Genomic DNA, 26,715 nt, shown 5'->3' on the forward strand with positions numbered 1-26,715 from the left:
AGATACTCAGACTATGCCCTCTTGAATGCCAACATTATGTCTCTTCTTTTCTACTTCTCTTTTAGCAGTTCATGCTTATTGAACTAATTTTTATAATCTCAGAAAAAAGGCCACTGAAACTCAACTACTGCCAATTTTGAAGTCCTAAAAGTGATCCAGCAGCAGTTCATATACAGCGATCTGATATGGTGTAGACATGAAATGGAAAGTTGACCCGTTATTCTTACATTGGATTGCCAGAGTTGTACTAATCTACTGACAGATTCAACAAGTACTACAGCCTGGCTTATTGGCTGCTCTGTCCATTCTCTGACTTCACAAATGCTTTCAAAGTGGACAGTGCTGTAATCATTTTGCTGAGGCAGGTTACCATATTCCTTTACTACTGAAGCTTAAGTTTAAATTGTCCAGTAGTAAAATACAATCCATTGTGAAAATGTATTATCTGCTATTTGTAAGTTCCCAGTGTCATTCAGTTACATTCCAGGTTCACCCATAAAGCGGACATTAAAAACTCTTAGGGGTAGGATTGTCTCCAAGATCTCATAGAGCCAATGCTGTAGGTCTGCAATTGTCTACAAACTGTTCCTTTATTTCTCCAACATACCACAAACTGCAGTACTGTTTCCCAGATATGAGTGGAATCAATAAGATAATGCAGTTTCTTGATAAGAATCGTGGTATTTAAAAAAACATGGCTGAGACAGCTCAGAGTTTCACACAGACAAGACTATCAGTTTTGCTACAGAATAGAGAAAAATGAAAGGTAGGAAAAGCTTGAGAGAAAAGGGTGTTTGGGATATGTGAAGGCAGGATAAAACAAGAGAACAGTTACAACTGAAATTAACCAAAATACCAGCAAGCTAGCTTAACCTTCTACAGACATAGGTCTTGAGATCTGGTGTTACTATACTAAGCTATCCACCTACCGTATCTGCAGCTGTGAGGTTAATGCCCAATCCTCCAGCTCTTGTGCTTAACAGGAACACAAAGATATCATTCCTGCAGACAGGAAGAGAAGAAAAAAAAATCTGCTTAGTTTATGATGTCATCATTACAAACATTACACTATATAACAAGCTAGAAAAGAACCCCCCGGGGAGGTTTTTATAGGTATTTAGGCACCTAAATCCCATTGGATGGTTTGAGAAAAAGGGGCAAGTGGAGAGGGAGAGAAAGAAAGGGAGTTAAAATATAGTTCAGTGATGCTTAAAGACACTTGTGACTGCAACTATTCATACAACAGAATGTTCTTTTAAAAACATAGTAGAGGCTTCTTATACTTGATTACAATATAGGACGTGTTCATCTGGCCCATTTTACTCATTCACCCTCTGAAGTCATGATTCCTGATCTGTAGTTTCACAAACATTTTCATAGAGCCAACTGTAAATCTAAGATTAGGATGTCAAGTGGCGAAATGAACAGAAGCTGATGAACTCAAACAAAAGATCCTGTCCAACTATAAATCTCTATTGGTAAAGAATAAAGGAAGAGGAATTCAGAAAATATTACGTATCAGAGCGGTAGCCGTGTTAGTCTGGTTCTGTAGAAGCAGCAAAGAATCCTGTGGCACCTTATAGACTAACAGACGTTTTGCAGCATGAGCTTTCATGGGTGAATACCCACTTCTTCGGATGCAATATTACATAGATAAAAAATTGTTCCTAAACTGAATGTTTTCTTTGAGGTCCCAACAATTTTATTTTATTTTTTAATAAAAGGAACTATCTGATTTTCCAGCTGTCTTGGCTTATACTGTTATAGCAGCATGACAGAAAAGGGCAAGATCTTATCGCCTGAGCGTAAGTCTAGGATCTAAGAACTCCTGAATTCTGGCCCTAGCTGTGACACTGACCTTGAGCTACAAACTACAGTCTGTTTTCTTCATTTTCCTTACCTGTAAAATGCAGATAACATTATTTATCTATTTCGCAAAATGTCGTGGGGCTAGTAGTGAATTATTGTAAAATATTTTGAAGCTGAATGACTATTTATGTGATATCAATAACAGGACGATGCATGAACTCTGCAGTTTTGAAAGGTCCAAGTATCCTTTTCTGGAAATGTCAGAGGGAAGGGAAAAGGGAGGATTTTACTATAGACCTTATGAATGTATCGTAGTTCTATAGTTGTGTGTTAACAGTGTTCTGCAGGGTATCCTGCAGAACAGCCTTTAGACTCAGTCAGACTTTTTCCTGGACTTATTCCTCACAAATAAATACTGCACAAGGGGAATTTAGATAGCTTTTTAAAGGAATTCTTGTTTAGACTGGCTGACCTCTATATCAAAGGGATTTCTAGCTGAAATGGTTACTTTTCTTGACAGATGTTCTATTCATTAATAAAAATAATTTGCTGAACTTCTTACAGGAAGAAGTGTTCAAATTCTAGAGAGGAGATCACAACCAGTTGGAAACCTGTTTTGACTGCAAGAATCAATTAAATATTAGGTATTGTATTTTCATCTCACTTTTCTTGAAGGTTTGCACACGTTTGCCCTTTTCAAATATTCCTGCTCAGGTAAGCTTACCCAATAGTGTCTACATAGCACACAATCCCTCTAAGTCCTTCTGCCTCAAAGGCATTGATGCTTGGTTTTATTTTCAAAACCCAAGAGTTCACATGTAGATCCCGCTCCACCTTCAAAACTGCAATTCCACTCTGACAAGGCCAGCACAAAGACCATCCTGTACTCTAGAACCTGTATTTTTATCCCTTGGCAGATGGAAAACAACAGTATTTTATAAATCCTATTGCTGTGAAAGGATAGTGATTTTGTTCTTAATGGCTAACAATTCATTCACAAGGGTTGTTTTACCAATAAACATCACATCATCTCAGACTGTGGACTATTTGTCATAGCAACATCTTAGCAAGTTACATCCCAAGACTACACGAGGGAACTTGAGTTAGTAAACAAATACAGATAGTGGGTATAATATGCATTGACGGAGATGAAGTTTGCAACAATATGTAACCCTGTAATAAGATGAGACAGACTCCATATCCCTTCTTTTCGTGCTAGTGTAACCTAAGAGGGCTGGTTTAGAAACTTTGCTTCATTACAATGGACTGGCCCTACATAACTCAGTTCCTATAACTTAACATCAAAATTGTTAAGTAGAGCCTACTGCCTAAGAGACTACATAGTTTATTTATTTTGCCCTTCTATGAAACATACTGCACTTAAGAGACTGAGGCCTATTTCAAAAGCTCATCAGAATGTCACTCCACAGAACATATAGTACACCACATACCACCATTTCATTCCCACTGGGATTCTCTATAGACAAGTCCATATTCAAGACAAGTAAGGACAGATTTTCTGGTACTGTAGAGTTGCTTTGTGCTACTGTATTTCACAGAAGCTTAGTTTCAGCCTTATAGCGCTCCTAAGCGCCACAGGACTAGAAATCCTGGTTAACCAAATGCCATGTATTTGAAGGTGTCACATGTTCAGCAAGACTTGCAGTTAATCAGGGTTAACTTGAAATTAAAAACAAACAAACAAAAATAAAAAGCATAGAACTTCCGTGATGTTAGCTAAACTTCACTGGTCAATCAGACTGATTTCCATTATATCTCATCCCTTTCCCTCCATATACACATTTTCTATTTAGTATGTAAGCCCTTTGAGACAGTGACTTAGTTTACTTAACATTTCTCAAACGCTTAATCCATTGCTTTTATAAATAGATTACCTGTTCTGAAAGTCAGCTACCATGTCCCTTCTCTCAGAGATCTTCGAAGAACCATCCAATCTCATGTAGGTATGTTTCCTGTAAACCATGTACTCCTGCAAAGCATGCAATAAATAAATAAATAAATAAATAAATAAATAAATATTGAGTCAGTATCATGAAGTCATTTAATCCTGACTCCTCAAACAGAAGACACCAATAGTGGAAGTAATACCAATGAAAAGATTTAAAACATAATTCAGAATATGACTGGCACAGGGACACTATCAACTTTAAAAAAAAAATCTTACTTATGTTAGAGACCCCTTAAGAGTATTAAAACTAAAGTTTAAAAATCCAATTCACTTTTTGCCATTTGTACCATTTGTTTATTTTCTGCATTTCACTCAAGTTGGGTGATGATAAATGAAGTTAGCTTAACTTTTGTTCATTACCATTTCATTTTCAGGATCACATTGGTTTGGTTACAGACACTGCCTAAGTGTATCTGTTTATTTAGAAAAAAAGTTTCCAATGCATTCTTTTTTTAAAAAAAAAAAGAAAAAAGAAAAGGATCATGAACACGGTCTGGTCTTATGGTTTGGTAAAAGCTCGTTATTACTAAATCTAATTTTTGGACCAAATTTTGAGCTGATAGTATCTCTTTAAATGACCCCGCTCTCATTAGATCAACAAGATATCCTCCATGTTATGCATAAAACCTGCTGGTTCTGAACCAGCTGAGTGGTGTCTTGAAAAACAAAGATTGACTTCAGGTAGCCACCAACATCTAATGGTTAGATATTAACTCACTTTCCAGTTACTGCCTATTATCTGCCTCCTAGATAAGTACACCTCTAGCCCGATATAACGCTGGCCTCGGGAGCCAAAAAATCTTAGATCATCTCCAAAGATTGATCTGTTGCTTTGCAACAAGCTGTTCTGGATGATGACCTTTTTAAAATGCTGTCCACAAAAGGGATATAGTTGTGTCCCTTGGGAGACCAGTCTCACTAGTTTGATTATAAATATCTTCATGAAATCACTGGGAGTGGAAAATAAGCTAATGGTGTAGGCCTGGCTTGACATAAGTAATTGGACATGGGTGAGGCCTCATTTCTTGGGAGACAGGATTAGGGAGGTAAATGGATCAGCAAACCGGAAACAGAACGTGTGAAATTTTTGCAAGGTGTACCCCAAAGTGGATCTCTGAATCGGGTGGAGATACATCAATACTGGTTTGCAGCTCTCAGATGCCTCATAAAAAAATCTCTCTTGGTTGGCAGGTGAGATTGAGTAGCTATGGTTGAAGTGAAAGGTGCAAGGTCTCTTGACCATTCCATTTTCTGACATTTGCAAGGTGGCTCATAAAAGCCCTGGTGAAAAGAAGGTTGCGGTAAGGACCTCCATTTGTAGAGCTGTTTATGGCATTTTCTCTTTGGGGCCAGTGTACATATATTCAGGGAGCTGAGGGCTTCTCTAGAGTCTTTCAACGAGTGCAAAGGCTTATCTGTCTTCTCGTTGAAAAGATTCAAGGGTAAGTCTTCAGTGTTTTGGACTTCCCTAGGAAACCCTGAAGAGTGCAGCCATGATTCCCATCACATCACAATGGCAGCTGCCCTAGATTTGATGCCATACCTGCCGCATTCGCTGCATCAGCCACAGCTTGTAATGAGGTCTGGCTACTAGTTTGCCCTTGTCAGTAGGGGCTTGAAATTGAGTCCTGTCTTCCTAAGGTAACTTGTCCCTAAAGTCCAGGAACTTTAGAGTAATTTGAGAAATCATATTTGGCAAGAAGGGTCTGATAGTTTGAGATGCTAAACTGAAGACTGGAATATGTATACACCTTCCTCATGTGCCAGAGTGGCCCTTTTATGTTGTTGTTTGGATCTTTCTGTGGCTGCCTGGATCACCAAAGAGTAAAGGGCAAGGTGGGTAAATAAGAACTCCGCTCCCTTAGCTGGGACAAAAGTACCACTTTTCTGTACTCTTGGGGATAGGGTCAAAGGTAGCCAGCATGTGCCAGACAGACCCTGCCAGTTCTAATATGCAGGAATGCAACCCAACAGGAGCCCATAACCTGAGAGAGATCCAAGAGCTTGTGCTGAGAGTCCTGGATCTCCTCTAAGATGATATGGGAGCTCTTCCACCGCTCTCTGTAACAACTCTTGAAATTGTTTGATTGTCTGGCTTGCAAGTGAGGCTGGAGCAACAGCCTCATTAGGTGATGTACCAGATAGTCTTCCTTCTTTTCCATAGGGGGAGATTTTGGTAGACCCCTTGAAGGAGTGGGGTGGTAACACTCCCTGTCATGTAGCACAGATTCCAGGTACCATGACCCTAATAAGGCCAGTATGAGGGCTCAAAAATAGGTTGCAGCAGTCCTTAAGGCATTGGATACCACCAGTCCCAAGGAGGAGGTCCCTGTTTGTTATGGCTGAGGCTGGTTATAGGAGACTCTTAAGCCTGTCTGGGCTGATCTTTCTAAGCAGAGGTGAAGCTGGTTCCACTGGTACATCTGATCTCCCAACAATGAGAAAGTCATATCTGGCTCCATCTGTGCAGTTGGTCCTGTTGAGAGGACACAGCAGCTAGTAGAGAGGACAGGAGATAAATTTCTTCCAGAGTCTTCAGTTGCCACTGATGTTAGAATCTCCCTCATGAGGATCAGTACTGATATCAGGGAAATTGTGGGTCCAGGAGGATGAAGATAACCTTCCAAGTGGTACAAGTCACTAGCCCCTTTGGCAGTTGTATTCTGTTACTCCATTTTGCCGGAGTAGGTATAGACAGTTGTTCCTTACTGTACCGTCACGGCACTGTCAGCAAATGAGTCTTCGACCTGGTGGTTTTCAACAGTACCCAGTACTTCAGGTCCCAGTGTTTCATTTTAGTTTGTACTGCAGTTAGTGTTGAAGCTGATGCAGCGGCTGGTACTAAAGGACCCTTGCTCCTATGTGCCTTCTGATCATGCCCATGAAATTCAGGGGGCCTAAATCTTTGTGGCTTGGGTGTGAAGGCTCACCCGACTCGGATGGAGTATGGGAGTGTTTTCTCCCCTTAGAAGGTGGAGATCTGTTTGTGAGAGTGCCGCTTACTCTCATGAGAGGGCCCAGATGAAGAGTTTTTCCCCCATCTCTTCTCCACTCTGGTGTCTGACATAGTACTGGGGTGCACTCCTTGATGATTCTGGCGTCTCCCAAGACTGGGTCTGACTTGGACCTCACTGCACGCTCTATAAGGTGTTTCCAAAGCTGGAGTTCTCACAACCACTGCATTTGAAAAGAGTGAAATAGAGTGGCAAATAGAGTACTTAATATGAGCTTCTCTGAGACAGTAGAGGCAGTGCTGGTGGTCATCGCTGATGAAAAATGGGCAGGAGATGCGGTTTCTGAAGCCCAGTATCTTGGGCATTATCTAAGTCCCACGCCAGGAGACCAGGAGAGTTTCCTAGGGTGGGGATTCTAACACTAACTGGGGAACTATCAAAACACTAATAACAAAAAACTAAGAATAATATACAAGTATAATAAAAAGCAGAAAGGATAAGCTCTGGACACTGAGTCGGGCCATGCTGTGGTAAGAAGGAAATGGAGAGGTGGTCGGTCTTCCCTGCCCCTTATACTCTCGGTGAGGAGCATGAAGAGAGCAGTGGTGCTGGTGTGGACCAGTGGACACTGCTCGCAAGAATTCTCTGATCTCAGGCACATAGAATGCATGCACATCCAAACTGGAATACACATAGCGATCAACACTCGAAGGAGAACTTCTAACTATGCTAACAATGTCTCTATTAAACACCCTTTTCTATTAATTACATTTTATCCAATAATCTCATCATTTCAAATACACACGTTTAACAAACCACTCCTTTTTCTAAAATCTTTTTACTCTCACTTCATCCATACCTCATTTGTTGTCCTTGGTGCTCCCCTGAATTTTGTATTTGTAGTAAAAATCTGAACATAGCAACAGACTACTGCAAAGCACTTAGGAAATAATTCTAACACAAAGAAACTACACAAAGCTAAATGGTAGTTGTAAACTAGTACAGCAACTCCTCTATTGTGACTGAGGGAGGGGCCTAATGACAACCAAGTATTCAAGTTCCCCTAAAATGGAGATCTAAAAAAGCACAATAGCGATGAAAAAAATCAGCGTTCCGCACCAAGACCCAGACAAAGATTCAGAAAGTCACAACAATACCGAGCAGAGTACCCCAGCTGAAACAAGACAAGGCAAATACAGCAACGATACCAAAGGGTCCAAGGAGTACACTGCAATCCTCACCAAAAGGTCAGTCAACCTCTTTAACCAAGTATAGACTGGTGTGTGTGTGTGTGTAAGTTATAGTAAAACAGGAGCTGGTGACTAATCCTATGGCAGAGGTTCTCAAACTGGGGGTCGGAACCCCTCAGGGGGTCACGAGCTGTCAACCTCCACCCCAAACCCCACTTTGCCTCCAGCATTTATAATGGTGTTAAATATGTAAAAAAAAAATTTATTTGTAATGGGAGTTGCACTCAGAGACTTACTATGTGAAAGGGTCACCAGTAAAAAAAGTTTGAGAGCCACTGTTCTATGGGGATACTTATATTAAACCCACTTGAAAATCCTCCTGCTAATCATGTTTCGCCAACAAGGTCAGCATGATAGCAAGGGTATTAATCCAGGAAAATAATGCAATCAACCCTGGTTGCAGAAAGTCTGTTAACTGAAGCAACAAAGAAGTCAAGCCACTTCCATCTCCTCCTCCCCTCTATCCACTGGGACCTACAGGGACATCAGGATATTAGAGAAATTTAGATGCTCCTCAAGCAAGCTGGTTTAAAACAAAACATAAAAATGCAAAAAATGCAAAAGAAGCTAGATCTAACCCAGCAACGAATCACACACACACACCCCACTCCGCTGCCCATAGTAGGCTTTTCTGATGGCAGACAGCTGAGGAGCGAGAGGAATACTAAAAAATGTCTCATGTTTTCTGCTTACAAATCCCACTTACACCTATGGATTTTCACCTAGGTTATAGTACAGTGGGATCCTGGGTTATATTCTGAGACATTTTATTCCATATAACTCAGGGGTTCTCAAACTTCATTTGCACCGTGACCCCCTTCCGACAACAAAAATTACTACATGACCCCAGGAGGGCAGACTGAAGCCTGAGCCTGCCCGAGCCCTAACGCCCCAGGCTGGTGGGCCAGGGCTGAAGTCAAAGCCCAAGGGCTCCAGCCCCAGGCAAGGGGCCTGTAACCTGAGCCCTGCCACTCAAAGGCAGAGGACTTTGGCTTCGGCTCTCGGCCATGAAGCTCGGGCTTTGGCCCTGGGCCCCAGCAAGTCAACTGCCAGCCCTGGCGACCCCATTAAAATGGGGTTGCAACCCACTTTGGGGTCCTGACCCGCAGACTGAGAACTGGAATTGATCTGCACAGGGTGCTATTTTCCATACCCAGAAGTTATAATGCTATATATCACTGGCTACTAAGTTTTGGATTTCTAAAGCAAGTAATTTAACTGACTATAACTTTTAGTTTCTATTGTACATAAGGGCAGATACCGATAGTCCCCACTATAGTCTCCCTGTCTATAAAAGGTAGGAAGACTATAATTTCCTGTTCTGTGATCTCTTGTTTTTTCCTTTCCCCACTACAGCCATTACTGGTCCCATAGGCGCCGACTCTGTGGGTGCTCCGGGGCTGCAGCACCCCTGGGGAAAAAATGGTGGGTGCTTAGCAACCACTGGCAGCCCCCCATCAGTCCTTCCCTGCTTCCCCCAGCGCCTCCCACCTGCCAGCGGTCCTGCAGCTCAGTGCCTCCCCCTCCCTGCCCGTGCCTCCCCCCGCCACAAAGAAGAAGTTACTCACCTTGTGCAGTAACGATGGTTCTTCGAGATGTGTCCCCCTGTGGGTGCTCCACTCTAGGTGTCGGTGTGTCCCTGTGCTGGATATTTCTCGCTGCAGTACTCGGTCGGGGGAAGGGCACAGACAGGGGTCGTCTCATGCAGCCATTGACACCTCCTGTAGCGCACGCTCCCCCGACCATCCCCTCCGTTCCTTCTCTACCGCAGAGCTTGGCTGTGTGAACTCCAAAGTAGAGGGGAGGAGGGTGAGAAGTGGAGCACCCACAGGGACACACACATCTCGAAGAACCATTGTGATTGCACAGGGTGAGTAACTTCTTCTTCGAGTGGTGTCCCTGTGGGTGCTCCACTCTAGGGTCTTGTAGAGCAGTACCCCACCAGGAGTGGTAGGGGTTCAGAGTTATACATAAGTGTGTGATGAGAGCACTGTAAGGCCAATGATAGCGTAATGCTTTGCAAAAGTGAGCTCCAATGTCCAGGTTGCAGCTCTACAAATATCTACTAAGGCGACATTGTTCAAGAATGCCATTGATGTTGCCATGGCTTGTGTTGAGTGGGATCTGATGCCCATAAGGGGTTCTTTGTTATGTAGGAGGAAGCAAGTTTGAATAGAGGTAGAGACCCATTTGGAGAGTCTTTGGGTCGATATTGTAGAGCCCTTGGAGCGCTCTGCCACAGACTTGGTGACTTGCTAAGTGGTTTAGTTCTGTCCAAGTAGAAGGCTACAGCCCGTCTGACATCTAGTATGTGCAAGGTTGCTTCTTGAGAGTCGTTATGTGGCTTGGGATAGAAGGCAGGTAAGTGTATGGTTTGGTTAATATGAAAATTTGTAACCACTTTGGGTAAGAATTTTGGGTAAGGATGTAACATGATTTTGTCTTTGGTAAATACAGTGTACGGTGGTTCAGCCATCAATGCTCCTATTTTGCTGACATGTCTGGCAGACATGATTGGCACTAGGAATGAAGGAGCGAGCAGGCTGTGAAAGGAATGGTGTAGCCATATTGTATGATCTCCAAAACCCATTGATCTGTGGTTATCGGCCCAGACATGAGGATAGGCGGTGACCAAAATTGTGGGATGGGGTATCTGTTGGCACTAGAGGTCGTGCATACCCTCGATCAAGACTTCAAAAATTGTGGCTTAGATGTAGATGGACAGGTGGACGAGACCTGGTTCTGTGGAGCTCATCGTCTCTGAGCCCGTTGTTTGGGTCTGTTCTGAGTAAAGTATCGTGGTTGTTGACGGTTAAACAAAGTGTCTCATGACCTCTGGTATGGTGTAAAGCGAGGGTGTTTGTCAGGTGGTGGGTGTATGCCTAACGTACGCAGTGTAGCTTGGGAGGCCTTCATGGTATGGAGCACGTCGTCTGTTTGAAACGAGAATAGTTTATCCCTATCGAAGGGGAGGTCCTCCACTTTTAGCTGTAGTTCTTTTGGAATTCCCAAAGTCTGCAACCATGATGTTCTTCTCATAACCACAGCTGTTGTGGTTGTTCGGGCAGCTGTGTCTGCTACATCCATTGAGGCTTGCAGCGCTGTGCGTGCTATTAACTGACCCTCGTTGATAATAGAGTTGAGTTGGAGGACATTTATGCTCAGGGAGGTCCTTCACAAGCTCTTGTACAGGTCTGTTGCATCTTGGGCGCATTTAACATGTGCGATTTCAGCTTTACGCGTTCGGAAAAAAACAACAACAACAAAAAAAGAGAAAAATAACCATTTAAATACTGTTTCTGTAGTGCAGGCGATTCTGACCGCCATTACACTCAATGTAATTTTGACTATATGCGATTTTTTGCTTTAGGCGCTGACTGCGGAACGTAACCCCAGCGTAAGATGAGACAGACCTGTATTTTACTATAGTTAGAGTAGTCGTAATTTGCTAGCAGAAAAGAATAGTTGGCAACTCTAAGTAGAAGGGTGGCTGACGAGTAAACTTTCCGCCCAAAGAGGTCCAGTCTCTCATGTTCTTTATCTTGCAGTGAGGAGTGGAAATGAAGCTGTTTACTGTGCTGATTAGCAGCCTCTACTACCAGAGAGCAGGCTTGAGGGTGTGAAAACAAAAATTCCATGCCTTTGGCTGGAACAAAGTATTTTCTGTCAGCCCTTTTGTTGGTGGGTGGTGCCGATGTCGGTGTTTGCCATATTACCTCTGCAGGCTCCATTATAGCCTCATCCATGGGGAGGGCAATCTTGGTCAATGATGCCGGTTGTAAGATTTTAAACAACTTATGTTGTTTCTCCTGCACCTCAGGAAAGGCAATTTCTTGGCTGTTTGCTACTCTTTTGAAGAGTTCTTGGAACTGTTTCAGGTCATCTGGTGTCATAGGGGTAGACGGTGTCACCGCTTCATCTGGTGCGGAAGATGAATGTGGGGCAGGTGGTGAATAATCCAGGTCTTCCTGAGATAGTATCTCTTCCTCTTCTATCTCTGTCTCAGGAGGGTTAGGGGGTTTCTCTGTGTGATAATGTTGGGTGTATTCTGGAACCTCTTGTTGCTGTGGAAGGGGGACTAGATTAGGGGTTCTGGTATGTGGGCCAAGGGCCCCATTGTGGCCATTCCATGGGGTAGGTGGCAATGGGTAAGGCCAGTGCTGTGCATACCAGGGCTGTGAATGCTCAGATGAGGCTTCGGCTTCACACAGTATTCCATGTAGGTTTCATCTGTGATGGGGATGAACGTTGAAAGGAGAAGCAGTTGTTCTGCATGTCTCTTTCCTCGCCACAATGCATGGAGAGTGGTGCAGGAGATGAAGGATGGTGCCGTGCTATGTAGCTCGGGGAGTGTTCGGTGCCAAGCAGTGGTGACGAAGAAACTGCTATGTCAGCAGGACACAGGAGTTGCGCTGGTCCTGCCTTGGGGTTGCGGTCGACCGTTGGAGCACAGACTGGTGCCGGATTTGGCTTGTTAGGTAGCAGCAGCATTGATCGCGGTGCTGCTGCCTGTGCCACACTCGCACCGGGGTAATCGGTGCTGTGGAGGAGACTTGACGTCTCAACTCTGGTGCCACACGTTGGGGCTTGGCAGGAGTCTGCTGAGGGACGGTGCTGGAGGAGCCCGGTGCCTCATAGGTGCTCACTCTGGATGAGTGGAGCATTGAGGGTAGAGACCTCACTGGGGAAGCTCTCTTTTTCTGAGCGACCCTTGCTGGAGAGGTCGAGAATTGATTCCTGACAGTTTAGAAGTTGGAGCCTTATCAGAGCTCAGGTATCTTGGCTTATGAGACTCCCCAGAGGAAGTCTCTAGTGGAGGTTGGAGGCATTTCTCCGGCAGAAGCATTTTCAAGCAGAGATCCCTGTCACATCTTGTCCTTGTTGTTAAATTGGTTCAACGTGCACCTTTCTGGGCGATATGAGTTTCTCCCAGACAGCAAATGCAGGATGTGTGGCCCTCAGAGACCCACATCGGTTCACGACAGGAGTCACACTTTTTAAATCCTGTTGAGCCTGGCATGATTGCAGTAAAACCTCTCCTCCCTCTTGAGAGATAAGAGTAGGAGTTAATTGTAATGGTAAACTGTAGAAACTGTTCCCAAATGAGGGTTAAGGAAAGCAAGTTTTCTTCTCTCTTCTCTTTTCTTTCTTTCTTTTGGAAGAAAAACCTCTAAGAGGAACTAACGAAACTATGTAACTATGATTAGACTAGGACTAACTAAACCATGTAATTAAGTACAGACTAAAAAGAAGTTCCTATGTAACTTTTAACTTTGGGGTTTTTGTCCCCACACCCCCCAGAAAGTATCAAGGAGAGCACTGCCCAGCCGAGGACAGTTGACAACGAACTGAGGGGACGGTCAGGGGAGCATGCGCTACAGGAGGGAGGAGCAACGACACAGCTCACTCAGGAGAGGGGGCGGAACTGGGCAGAAAGAGGCAGGGCGGGGCTGGAGTGGGGGTAGAGTGACCAGATGTCCCAATTTTATAGGGACAGTCCCGACATTTGGGGCTTTTTCTTATGTAGGTGCCTATTAACCCCCAACCTCTGTCCTGATTTTTCACACTAGCTGTCTGGTCACCCTAAGTGAGGGCGGGAAGAGGAGGGGTGGGGCCTTGGGGGAAGGGGTGGAGTGGGGGCAGGGCCTGGGGCAGAGCAGTCACAGGGGCCAACTTTCCAAGAGCAAGTGGGAGCTCGACCCCCAGCTCTTTGGAAAGTTGGTGCCTGCGACTGGTCTCATGGAAAAGCAAGCTGAGAAGTGCTGAGGAAAATTTGCAGACTCACTAATAATGCATCTTCCCTGATGCAAAGGCTATAGGTAGATTTAAGCTTCTTTTTCTCATGGAGACTACTGCAAGGAGAATCTATACATGTCTCTATCATTAGGTAACTGTTTTTCACACCCCCTCCTTATTTAATGTGAGCAACTTGGCTTTGCAATCTCTATTTGGTGTTGTCGGAAACAAAAATGCAGGTCTGTTCATGTTGCAATTCACTGACTCAGCTTGCTGTAAGAGTGGCAGCTCACATTCATGCAAGGAGCCCCTGTAATGCAGATCTAGTCACATCTGACAGGCGATGTAAACCCCCCAACTCAAGCGTGTAGGAGCGATCCTACTATTTCAAATGTCTTGTATTTTCTCATTTTTAATTCTGTTCTAATAAACACATGCATCTTTCTGTGAGGGGAAAGAGAACGGTCAGCTAAGATGACTAGCAAACTCCAGACTAGAAGGAAACAATCTAAACTGCTGCATGAATTTCTAAAGAACTGGCAGTACCTGAAAGCCTTCTGCATCCCTAAACATTCCACCCCTCCCTTTCAGCAGATGTTATCAAACACAACAGCACAAAAATCAGTGCCCACAGCACAGGACAGGAAAGTGGGGGAGAAAGAAGAGGAGCTAAAAGCCAATTTAAGCAAGCTGTCAGAAATGCCCTACAGCTTCTTGGCTGAGCATATGTTGCACACTCCTCACTAAATCTATCAGAACAGATCCAGTGCCTAGGCTCTCAAGCAGTACCTCTATCTTCCCTATAGGCAGCTATGGGAGGCAATGTTTAACAATGGATTAAGAAATAACTAGGGCTGTCAAGTGGTTAAAAATTTTAATCACAATTAATCGCACTGTTAAACAATAATAGAATACCATTTATTTAAATATTTTGGATGTTTTCTAAATTTTCAAATATATTGATTTCAATTACAACACAGAATACAAAGTGTACAATGCTCACTTTATATTTATTTTTATTACAAGTATTTGCACTGAAAAAAACCCCCAAAAGAAATAGTATTTTTCAATTCACCTAATACAAATACTGTAATGCAATCTCTATCATGAAAGTTGAACTTATAAATGTAGAATTATGTACAAAAAAAACCTGAATCCAAAAATAAAACAATGTAAAATTTTAGAGCCTGCAAGTCCACTTAGTCCAGGGGTTCTCAAACTGGGGGCTGGGACTCCTCAGGGGGTCGTGAGGTTATTATATGGGAGGGGGGGTCGCGAGCTGTCAGCCTCCACCCCAAACCCTGCTTTGCCTCCAGCATTTATAATGGTGTTAAATATATAAAAATGTGTTTTTAATTTATAAGGGGTGGGTCGCACTCAGAGGCTTGCTATGTGAAAGGAGTCACCAGTACAAAAGTTTGAGAACCACTAACTTAGACATACTTCTTGTTCAGCCAATCGCTCAGACAAACAAGTTTGTTTACATTTGCAGGAGATAGTGCTGCCCGCTTCTTGTTCACAATGTAACCTGAAAGTGAGAACAGGTGTTCGCATGGCACAATTGTAGCTGGCATCGCAGGATATTTACATGCCAGGTGTGCTAAAAATGTATATGTCCCTTCATGCTTCAACAACCATTCTAGGGGACATGCGTCCATGCTGATGACAGGTTCTGCTCGATAACCATCCAAAGCAGTGCGGATTGACACATGCTCATTTTCATTATCTGAGTCAGATGTCACCAGGAAAAGACTGATTTTCTTTTTTGGTGGTTTGGGTTCTGTAGTTTCCACATCGGAGTGTTGCTCTTTTACGACTTCTGAAAGCATGCTAAACATCTCATCCCACTCAGATTTTGGAAGGCACTTCAGATTCTTAAACCTTGGGTCGAGTGCTATAGCTATCTTTAGAAATCTCACATTGGTACCTTCTTTGCATTTTGTGAAATCTGCAGTGAAAGTGTCCTTAAAATGAACAACATGTGCTGGGTCATCATCTGAGACTGCTATTACATGAAATATATGGCAGAATGTAGGTAACACAGAGCAGGGGACATACAAGTCTCCCCCAAGGAGTTCAGTCACAAATTTAGTTAACACATTTTTAATGAGCATCATCAGCATAGAAGAATGTCCTCTGGAATGGTGGCTGAAGCACGAAGGGGCATAGGAATGTTCAGCATATCTGGCACGTAAATACCTTGCAATGCTGGCTACAAATGTGCCATGCAAACACCTGTTCTCACTTTCTGGTGACACTGTAACTAAGAAGAGGGCAGCATTATCTCTGGTAAATGCAAACAAGCTTGTTTGTCTTAGCAATTGGCTGAACAAGAAGTAGGAACAAGTGGACTTGTAGGCTCTGAAGTTTTACAATTTGTTTTTGTTACATAACTGCACTCAAAACCAAAACAATCTACATTTGTAAATTGCACTTTCACAGCAAAGAGATTACAGTACAGTACTTGTATGAGGTGAATTGAAAAATGCTATTTCTTTTGTTTATCATTTTACAGTGCAAATATTGTATAAAAATAATATACAATTTGATTTCAATTAAAACACAGAATACAATATATGTGAAAATGTAGAAAAACATCCAAAATATTTAATAAATTTCAACTGGTATTCTATTGTTTAACAGTGCAATAAAAACTGTGATTAATTGTGATTAATTTTTTTGAGTTAATAGCATGAGTTAACTGCGATTAATTGACAACCCCAGTCCCAGAAATTACAGAGGAAGATAAATAGCTAGCAAAACCTCTCTCCCCCTAAAACTAGGCCCCTCTGAACAAGACTTGAGTTGTATCCTTAGGAAGAAATGTTGCTCATACGCAGAAGACTGTAGCTGTTGATTGGACTCTCAGCTTTTGATTGGGCTCTCAGACAATCTGTGAGTCACAGTCCAAAGACTGTGTAGAGCTGCTGGTGGATTCCTCTTTAACAGTATGAAAGCTGTACATATACAGCAGTGACCCCCATTAGTATGTCATGAACATGATAAAATGGTTTAAAATTACTACATTGGCTATGTCTACATTATAAGCAAGGGGTGATTCCCAGCTTGAGTACACACACAAGTGCTAGCTGCAAGTAGCACAGACAGTAGCAGCATGGCTTAGCCATGCTGAGTACAAGCCTGCCTCAATTGTGTGGGTATGTACTTAGCATGGCTGCCACTGCCTGTGCTACCACAGCTCCACTATTTATACTCCCACTAGTTCTTATCAAGCTAGTGTGAGTATGTATGTGTACATGAGCTAAGAATCACACCCCAGCTTGTAGCGTAGACAAAGCCATTATGTCTATATGCAGAATCTGTCAATATACAGAGAGCAAAAATGACACTGAAAGAACATTTATTTTCTAAAACAAACCCACATAAATCAGGGAACTCAGTTTATAATAAAATCTACACTAACTAGATACAACAGGATGTTCTACTAGCCTGCTAAAGTAGTGCTCCATTGTGCTTAGGTATTGGACTTAGGGATTGTCTACACAGGGAGTTATTCATTTTAAATTAGTGGCACCACTTCACATAATTACTATTTATCTATCTTAAGGTTTTACACTGCCATCTATCACTGCAGTATTTGAGTCTTTCCATGTAAAATCAATAGTAATAGTGAAGTCCCTTAGAGGACTTCATGGAGTCTCCAGCATTTCTCTCTTTTGGGGCAAAAACTTTGGTTGGGGGTAGGCTATTTTTTCTTTAAGATTTCATTAGTTTCTATAATTGCTATATCTGCTCTGGTTACATGTCGAATTAACATTTAATTCCTTTAGCCACTGCTTATTATGGATATTACCTGTAATTAGCTTTATGTTTTTTAAATAAACAGAACATTAAAAATATGAGCCAGGAGGAATCATCAGATCTGCATTATTATTCCCCCTTCCCCTGCCACACACATACTTTTTTCTTTTCTTTTTAAGTATGTTGAATACTGTATTTGCATTTAATTATAGTTTCCCCATCTTGAAATATTCTTGACTGATGTATTCTTTAATTTTATTTTATACCTTTGCCAAAATATTATCTTGAAATACTCAGTGAACCAGAGAAGCAGCAATAAACTACTACTATTAACAATATGTTGTACTTCTGTAGTGCCTTTCATCCAAGAGTATCCAAGCATTTTTTGAACATTTAACAAACAACAATAAGCAGCAGCAGATATAGCAATTTAACATTTCCAAAGCGCTGTGCAAACATTAAATAAGTCTTCCAACCCCTCTATGTGGTAGGTCTAGAAGGAAGACATAAGCTCTTGTATCAGAGGCCTAGTATAAGGCAGGACCTGCTCACAGAATCTGGCACGAACAGGGCTAATATTGCAAAAATACACATTCTTCAGAAGTGCTAAGCACAGAATACTCACGCAAACACACCCCAATATTAAGTGGTACCAGAACATCCTGATAATAAGGATGGTACAAAAACATTCCCCAAGGATAACAGGAACACACTGACCCCTCCTAAAAGATAAGGTCAGGATAACAGTACGTAATAAAGACGTTTTGATCGAATCAACATGTACAAGGTGATAACTAGCCATGTCAGGGAGCAGTAACTAACTATGTCAGAAAAAAGGCAATACTAACTTGTTTGTATCAGGGAATAAAGATGTATGTCAGAGGGAGTATTTTTGTCCAGCCAAGGGAAGAATGGAAAGTCCCGCCATTCACTGAGCTGCATCCATTGTCACGGGCATACATGTCTTAGTAACCTCAGAGTCTGCCAGGTGCTATTGCCATGCTTTGTCAACAATAAACCTGGCCTAGCACCTTTGTACTTGATCGGCTCTTGTGGTTATTGGGCAGTTCGCTCGAGGTCTGATGTGCTGGCTGTCTGTGCAGAGCTGGGGCAGCACACAGGGAGAACACACACCCACAGCCAAACATCTAACCACAGTAAGTAAGTGTTTTCTCCATCTTTTTAGATAGGGAATTAAAGCACTAAGGGTACATCTACACCCTTAGGAAAAACTGGATCCATAATTTTCCACTGGTGGTAGAGCTGTAGTGTAAAGAAGTCAAACATTTTTTACCACCCTGTCATCTAAACTTATAGACAAGCCTAGACAAGTTACTTGCCTATGGTCACAGAGCAAATCAGTTGTAGAACTAGAAATAGTATCCACAATGGATTCTCAGCCCCTGCTTTAACCAAAATGTATTTCTGTAAGTTCATTAAGCTTTCTCTTTCACTAGAAGCAAAGACACCACTGTTACAAAACTGTACTAAATAAGGGCACTTGACTTTTTCTACACTGATATGAAGTGCAGAACCCTCTATTTAACTGTAATTTATGTTTACAGAGACACAATCAAGGCTGAGAAGCCCAATGTTTTATGTATCTTTACATCATTATTTGTTTTTTCAATAGTTTTTCTGAACCACAAATATCCGCTCCCTAAAGCGTGGGCTGAAACCCTGAAAAAATAATCAGCTTCTCTGATGAGTGATTGTTAACAAATCCACACCCATGTTGGGAGGGCACATGATAGTCCAATGAATTGCACATTCACACGCCATCCCACTTCTCTATCTATCTGCAAAGTTATTGGAAGAGGTCAAAATAGTGAAAAACATGAGTATTCAACTTCTAAGTCTTCAGAAAATTAAACCTTGCCTATTTCATTATTATGTCCACTAATGAGAAGAGAGCTGACAGGCAAAGGTGGGCAAAGAGAATAAATGTGCATGTTCCTGTTACCACATAGGCGCACTCAGAACAAAAAATTTGGTGCATCTATCAGCCTTGGTGTATCTAACTTAACTTGTACATTTTGATACATCCCACATCCTAAATGCTTTTGCATAGTGGATTCACAACACTCCATCAACTCGACACTAAGCTTTCACATACACACTTCCTCCACACCCTTCTGGATTAAGGCGGCAAGTAATGCCCTCTATTCTCCAAACAAAGACTCTGTTCCTCAGTGCTCCAGTACGCAACTGGAGAAGCAATGCAGGTGTAGATGCCAGAAAAGCTAAGAGCCTCCTATTGAGAAGAAGAGTCAGACCGTAGGCCAGACTACTGCACAAGTGACTCAATTACCCACTTGAGGTAGAATGTATATCCCTGGGGATAGTTTAGTGGTTTGAGCATTGGCCTGCTAAACCCAGGGTTGTGAGTTCAATCCTTGAGGGGGCCACTTAGGGATCTGGGACAAAATCAGTACTTGGTCTTGCTAGTGAAGGCAGGGGGCTGGACTCAGTGACCCTTTGGGGTCCCTTCCAGTTCTATGAGATAGGCACATATATATATTATAGGTGGCTTGAAAAGACCTGGGAAATTATGGGACTTGCATTTGAGAACACCTTTTCTAGCGAGGTGTGTTGGGTTTGCTGTTCCCCGGCATCAATGAGGATAGATCCACATTTTACAAAAATATTTGTTGAGAAGTCTTGGCTACCACCAGGAGAAGAAAACACCCCTATGTGCAGTCCAGTCCCTTCCTTTGGTAAAGCAAGGATCAAAGGGCTCGGAGCAGCAGTGACATAGTTCCTGAGAGAATTTTCTTGCAATTGGAGTACTTGTTGGCCTTTGGTTTGCTCAGCACAAGCATCTCTGCCCTGATAGGGGAAGAGGACAAAGAAAGAGATCTTGACAGGTGGACCTGTTTGGGGAACAGAGCCCTGGAAAATGTTGGTTCCCTGAGGGAGAGGAGATATCATGGGGGAAAAGTTTGCTCACTGGTGCACCACAACAAGATTTAAAAGCTAGAATGCTAACAGACAAGATGAGAGCACTAAACTGCCACTTTGACTTCTGAGGTACAATCTGGGGTGTGGACAGCCTTTAATGCCTGGGGACAAGACTGAACTACGTCCCGTATTGCAAGAAGAGAAGCAGGCTGGGGAATTGGCCAAGATCCAGAAAGACAGCCTTATATCCCTGTCATTCGGAAGTGTGATCTTCTCATAGCAGTAGAAATACAACTAAGCATGCAGATGGCTACCAAGCCTCCTGTCAGCTGTACTCCTAGTAGACTCCAAATTTGTGATCTATACCCCATGTTGATTCAGCCTTTGCACTTTTTTAAGTCCTGAAAATACTTTCCTGGTTGTCTTGACTACATGGCAGAGATACTGTAGCATATAAAATGTTATTTAATAACCACCACCTGCACTTATGGGAGGCTACCTGAATGATCACAGGACCCTGATGTTCCAGCAGTACTGAAATTGCACTACCTCATATGTTTTTCGTATTTGCCAGCCACACTACTCAGTCTAAAAAATTCATCCTCAGCCACACACACACTCCAGTGGTCTTCTGAAACCTCAAAGCCATTTCATACCTAGCATGCATCATGGCCACTATCTTTCCAGTGGGAGAGGACTGCAAAATCACAAAGCTATTAATGCTGATCCTTCATTGAAAGGGAGGGGCTGGCATGGATTGACACAATGCATCCCTTCTTCCGGGGGATGCATGTGCTGTTTTGGCAGGACTCTCATATCTTGCAGCCACAGAGACAGGGTATCGAGACGTGAACTCATTTCCCACACAGCAGTTAAGAGCTCTACCAATAGGCCACCTGGTTTATGATCCTGGTTCTCACCCATACCTCCTCTAAGACAGACTCTTCTCATCTACCCAAGAAACTAATCCAATGAAAATGTCACTTCTGAGGCAGAGACTGAAGATATTTCAGCAACGAATACCAACTTCATCCCTGGCCATTATCTTCCCCCTTTCATACCTCATCTACACTCATCATTAATGTCCATTAAACTTCTGTATGAGAATGTGTTTCCTGGGCATCCCTATAATAACTGTATGCCATATTTGCCTGATCCAAATTACAATTATTGTATCAAAAGAGCTAGATTTCAAATCATTATCTTCAGAATCCACCACCTACCTCTAGCAAGTCAATCATCCGTGTCATCTGAGAGTAGATAAGAACTCTGTGTCCTTGAGATTTCAGCCGTGTCAACAGAAGGTCAAGAGCATAAAGCTTCCCACTGTCCGTGATCAGGCTCTCTTTGTCTGAGAAGGAGAGGGTGAGAAATGAGTAAAAAGCTGAAACAGCTGCATGTTAACAAGCTTCTATAAAGGATTTATTTCTGAAGCTCTGTAGTGTTTCACTGCAGTATCATTTTGTAAAGTGACTGGGACTGGGGGAGCTGCAAGCTCCCTTCGGGCCAGCATGTCTAACCTCATTGTTTATAGTAACTTTTGCTGGTTTGGGCTGGAACTGGCATATAAGCGCTCCCACTCAGTAATATTTACATCCCTTCCCAACCTGGGAATCATGTCCAAACAAATAAGACTTGATCCTCATTTAGATAGCCACATCCCACTGTCAAGGCCTCTCCCTTTGTATCACCGGGGATTATGTCCACACTAGAATTATAAGCAATCTCTTCATGTTATCCCACACAGACATCAAAGTTCTGTCTTTTGGACATCTGCTATTACCATCCTCTGACGTTTGGTTATTCATATTAGTGATGCATGCACAAGACCAGCAATATTACTAGTACACAGAAACAATTTGGTTTATTGTGAAACAAAACATCCTTCACACACTGCCTGGATTCCCCCCTCAATTCTATTTTTTTTGTTTTTAAGAGCAGTTTCCAGCAGACAAGCTTTAAGACACTTTAAATATAGTTTTTCATAGCCTCTCTTCTTCAGCACTGCAGCAGCAGTTTGGGCAGGAAGGAGTTTCTGTTTGCAGATTCCATGCATAAGCAATGTACTACCACTGAAAAGGAGACAGGAGGAGGGAAACAGTGGTGGTGGAGAAATTTCCTCCAAAAATTCTCAGCTGGAAAGATTACAGATAACTTTACCCTTTTGATGCCTGAATCCTAGGCTTATAATCAGGATGGAATGTGATAACCGCAGATAGTTCATGTTGTAGCAGAGTCCTGAGATTCTGAGCATATATTTTCCTATTATCTAGCAGGTACCCTCCTACCCACCCCCCACCCCCTTTTTTTTTTCCCCTCTCAGACTTGTCAACATATCGATTAACCCAGAAGTGATGTGCTAACATAACAGATATCTGTAAGGCATTTAACTTAGTACAGCACAGCATTCAGATTAAAAATAGTACTATAAAAAAAATCACTGTAGAAAATATGAAATTGATTAGAAACTGGTTAAGTGCTCGATCTAAAATAAAATAAATAAATAAATAAATAATAAAAAATGAGGACTTATCCAAGAGGAATGTTTCTAGTAGAGTCCTGCAAAGATCTGTTCTTGGTCCAATGTTATTCAATATGTTTATTAATAATATGATGTGGAAGAAGATATAAAATCATTTATGACAAAGTCTACAGTTAGCACAAAATTATTAGTGGTAAGTAATAAGGACAGGTCAATTATACCGAGTGAGCTGGAAAACCTGCCTTACGGTGAGAGATGTTAGAAGTTTAATTTATTTGTTTATCCAGGAGACATCTAAGAGGTGATTTAGTCATCTATAAATACCTATATGTGGGGAGAACATTTCTAACAGTGGAGGGCCCTTTAATCAAGCAGACAAAAGCATAAGATCCAGGGAGTGGAAAGCTACAGCTTGACAAATTCAGACTAGAAAATAAATTTGTAACAGTGAGTAATTAATCAATGGAACAATTTATCAAGGGATGTCTTGGAGTCTTTAAAATCAAGACTGAAGGTCTTTCTAAAAGATGTATTCTATCACAGACTGAGTTAAAAGCTTGATGCAGGAATTACTGGGCTAAATTCTATGCCGTGTTATGCAGGATGTCAAACTAAATGACCATAATGCCTCCTTTATGGTCATTTAGTTTGACATCTAAATGGGGGAGGGATAGCTCAGTGGTTTGATCATTGGCCTGCTAAACCCAGGGTTGTGAGTTCAATCCTTGAGGGGGGCCACTTAGGAATCTGGGGCAAAAATTGGTCCTGCTAATGAAAGCAGGGGGCTGGACTCGATGACCTTTCAAGGTCCCTTCCAGCTCTAGGAGATTGGTATATCTCCAATTATTACCTATTACCTTCTGGGCTTATTTCTACCACATTAGCGACACTGTCTTTACACTTCTCTCTTACTGACACAGACACCTTTGTTTTGTCCTGTTTAGATTCTCGTAATGCTCTTTTTTTGCTGGTCTCTCTATGTGCACAATCAACAATCAGTCTCTTCCTCCCTTATGTTCATGGAGGTCATTTAATGGAAACGTGCTTGCATTGCCAGGACTTAAACATGCTAAACTAGGGGCTGGTCTACACTAAGGGGAAAAATCGATATAAGATACGCAACTTCAGCTACGTGAATAACATAGCTGAAGTCGAAGTATCTTATATCGATAACTTACCCGTCCTCACGGCGCGGGATCGATCTCCGGGGCTCTCCATATCGACGCCGTCACCGCCGTTCGCGGTGGTGGAGTTCCGGAATCGATAGAAGCGCGTTCGGGGATCGATATATCGCGTCTAGATGAGACGCGATATATCGATCCCTGAAAAATCGATCGCTACCCGCCGATACGGCGGGTAGTGTAGACGTAGCCTTGGTTCACTGCTTCAATGATTTCAAACCTTCTCTCTGGATTCCTCCAACTACAGAATCTAGAGATGTAGTCACCAAGAAGACCAGGTTACTTACCTTTTAGTAACTGGAGGTTCTTTGAGATGCATGGTCCCTAGCTGTATTCCGCTGCGTGCATATGCCAAGTCAGAGAATTCTTGCAAGCAGTGTCTATTGGTCCAGGCATAGGTCCACATGCCTCAAACTGAGGGTATAAAGGATGGAGCAGAGCAACCACCTCTCCAGTTCCTTCTCTACCGCAAATCCAAGAATGATCTGAAGCAGAGGTGAAGGAGGGCGGGTAGTGCAATATAGATAGGGATCACAAATCTCAAAGAACATCCAGATATTATAAGGTAAGTAACTTCTTTTTTGAGTGCTGGTCCCAATGTGTATTCTACAGTGGGTGACTGAGAAGCGGTACTCAAGTAGGAGGAAGGTGCGACAATGCAGGTGGCACAGCCATCTGAATGATTGCTGTACCAAAGGATGTGTCAACAGAGGAGTCCTGTACTAGAGCATCATGTCTTGTGAATGCGTGGATGGAACTCCATGTAGTTGCTTTGTAAATGCGAATTAGAGATACTTCCTGAAGCAGTGCACTGACGTTACTTGTGTTCTTGTAGAATGAGCCTTTACTCCGTATAGGGTAGGAAGATGTGACAGCTGATAGAGGAGTAGGATACAGCCAGAAATCCATTTAGAGATCTCCCTAGTGAAAGAAGGTCCCGATGATGGGAGAAATTGAGGCTCAGGAAGAGAAAAACATCTTCTGGTGTGATACAAGTCTCTGTCCTCCCTGGGGCAGGTGGAGGTGGGTGCTCCCCCAGGCAGGGAATCTAACTTGTTAAAATTACAGTATAAGCTGTTTTATCCGGCACTTCACCAACCGAAAAGCTCTATAAACCGGCATTTTTGATCTTCATTGAAATTCCAGTTTATAGTCAGGTTAGCGCGGGGCTGGTGGGGGATTGCAGCGCGGGAGGGGGTGCGGAGCACTGGCTCTGAGGGAGTTTGGGTGAGGGAGGGGCTCAGGGCAGGGAGCTGGGGCGCGATGGGGGTGCCAGATCCAGGGGGTGCTCACCTCAGGTGGCTCCGCGCAAGCCACAACCTGTCCCAGCTGCTCTTAGGCGGAGGCGCAGCAGGCTGCTCTGAGTGCTGCCCCTGCCCTGCCCCGAGCACTAGCTCCGTATCTCCCATTGCTTGGGAACCACGGTCAATGGGAGCTGCGGAGCGGTGCCTGTGGGCGGAGACAGCACAGAGACCTGCCTACCACACCTCCACCTAGGAGCAGGGACAGGTCACCACTTGTGGGGAGCCACCCAAGGTGAGCGCCCCTGGATCCGGCACCCGCCTGTACTCCCTCCTGTACCTCAATTCCCCTCCCGCACCCGAACTCCTTCCCAAAGCCCACATTCCACCACCTCTCCCACACACCTCAACCCTGCACCCGCTCCCACACCCAAACTCCCTCCTTCTTAGTTAACCAGCATCCCCTATTCCCCCAACATGCTAGATAAAACAGCTTTTACTGTATTAAAAACTAAGCAAAAAATACAGTAAAGGCAAAATATAAAATATTTACAGATCGAAGAATAACAATGAAGTAACCGTTCTGAACATTGGAGATTCTGACTCATGACACATAGTGGTAAGAAGGAACTGGAGAGGTGGTTGATCTTCTCTGCCCTTTATACCTTTAGTTTGAGGCGTGAGGAGAGCAAGGGCACATGTGTAGACCAACCGACATTGCTTGTAAGAATTCTCTGACTCCAGGCGCATGAAGCGCATGTGCACCCGCAGTGAAATATACATAGGGGCCAGCACTAGAAGAAGATACACAGTTCAATACCTGAATTTAAGCCCTCAGATGTTTTCCAGGTGCAAATGATGGCATTAGTTACCTCTAAAACAGAGCACAGCCACCTTAATGATGTTAGGAATTTCATCAACTCTTAAGAAAAACAGAACCCTGAACTCAGGCTTTGGCAGGTAAGTGACAGATTAAATGCTTTAAGAGCCATTTGGTTTAAGTTGACACATTTGGGATCTTTAAAAAAAAAAAAAGGTATAAATTTACTTTTAAATGAAGACCCATTTAATGCTGCTGTTCTTCCAGTTGCTAGCTTTCCACTGCAGGATGAATTAAATTATTTAGCGTCATTAGTTATGAAACACTAAGATGCTAGACATGATAAAAAGCTGATGTGGTTGTTAACTATAAGTGGGATGAGTATGAGAGGAAGAAGTGAAATAACAAGCAGTGGTTGTTCAAATGTAAAATCTGTCCAGTCAGATTGCCAAAAGAAATTATGCTGAGACAAGCAACCCAACTAAAGGATTCCATTGTAGTGCTTAGGTAGAACGTTTGGCATGGTTCAAAAGGCAAAATACTATTGCTTTTCTTTTGCAATCTCTTAACAAGTGTGAATAGAAGATTAAGTTTTGGTAACTGGAAACAT

The 26,715-nt window shown here is 42.8% G+C and overlaps 1 protein-coding gene across 1 annotated transcript in view; it reads right to left on the reverse strand.

Moving 5' to 3' along the window:
- The window catches only part of INO80 (INO80 complex ATPase subunit), a 125,102-nt gene that overhangs the window by 12,199 nt on the left and 86,188 nt on the right, over window positions 1-26,715 (reverse strand). Inside the window, exons 27-29 of the mRNA XM_045015832.1 lie at window positions 21,605-21,732; window positions 3,705-3,799; window positions 930-1,002 (exon numbers count right to left, since the gene is read on the reverse strand). Coding sequence (XP_044871767.1) covers window positions 930-1,002; window positions 3,705-3,799; window positions 21,605-21,732 — 296 coding nt within the window. The remainder of the gene's footprint in view (window positions 1-929; window positions 1,003-3,704; window positions 3,800-21,604; window positions 21,733-26,715) is intronic.

Source organism: Mauremys mutica, chromosome 4 (genome assembly GCF_020497125.1).
Source record: "Mauremys mutica isolate MM-2020 ecotype Southern chromosome 4, ASM2049712v1, whole genome shotgun sequence".
In the NCBI taxonomy this organism is placed as follows: domain Eukaryota; kingdom Metazoa; phylum Chordata; order Testudines; family Geoemydidae; genus Mauremys; species Mauremys mutica.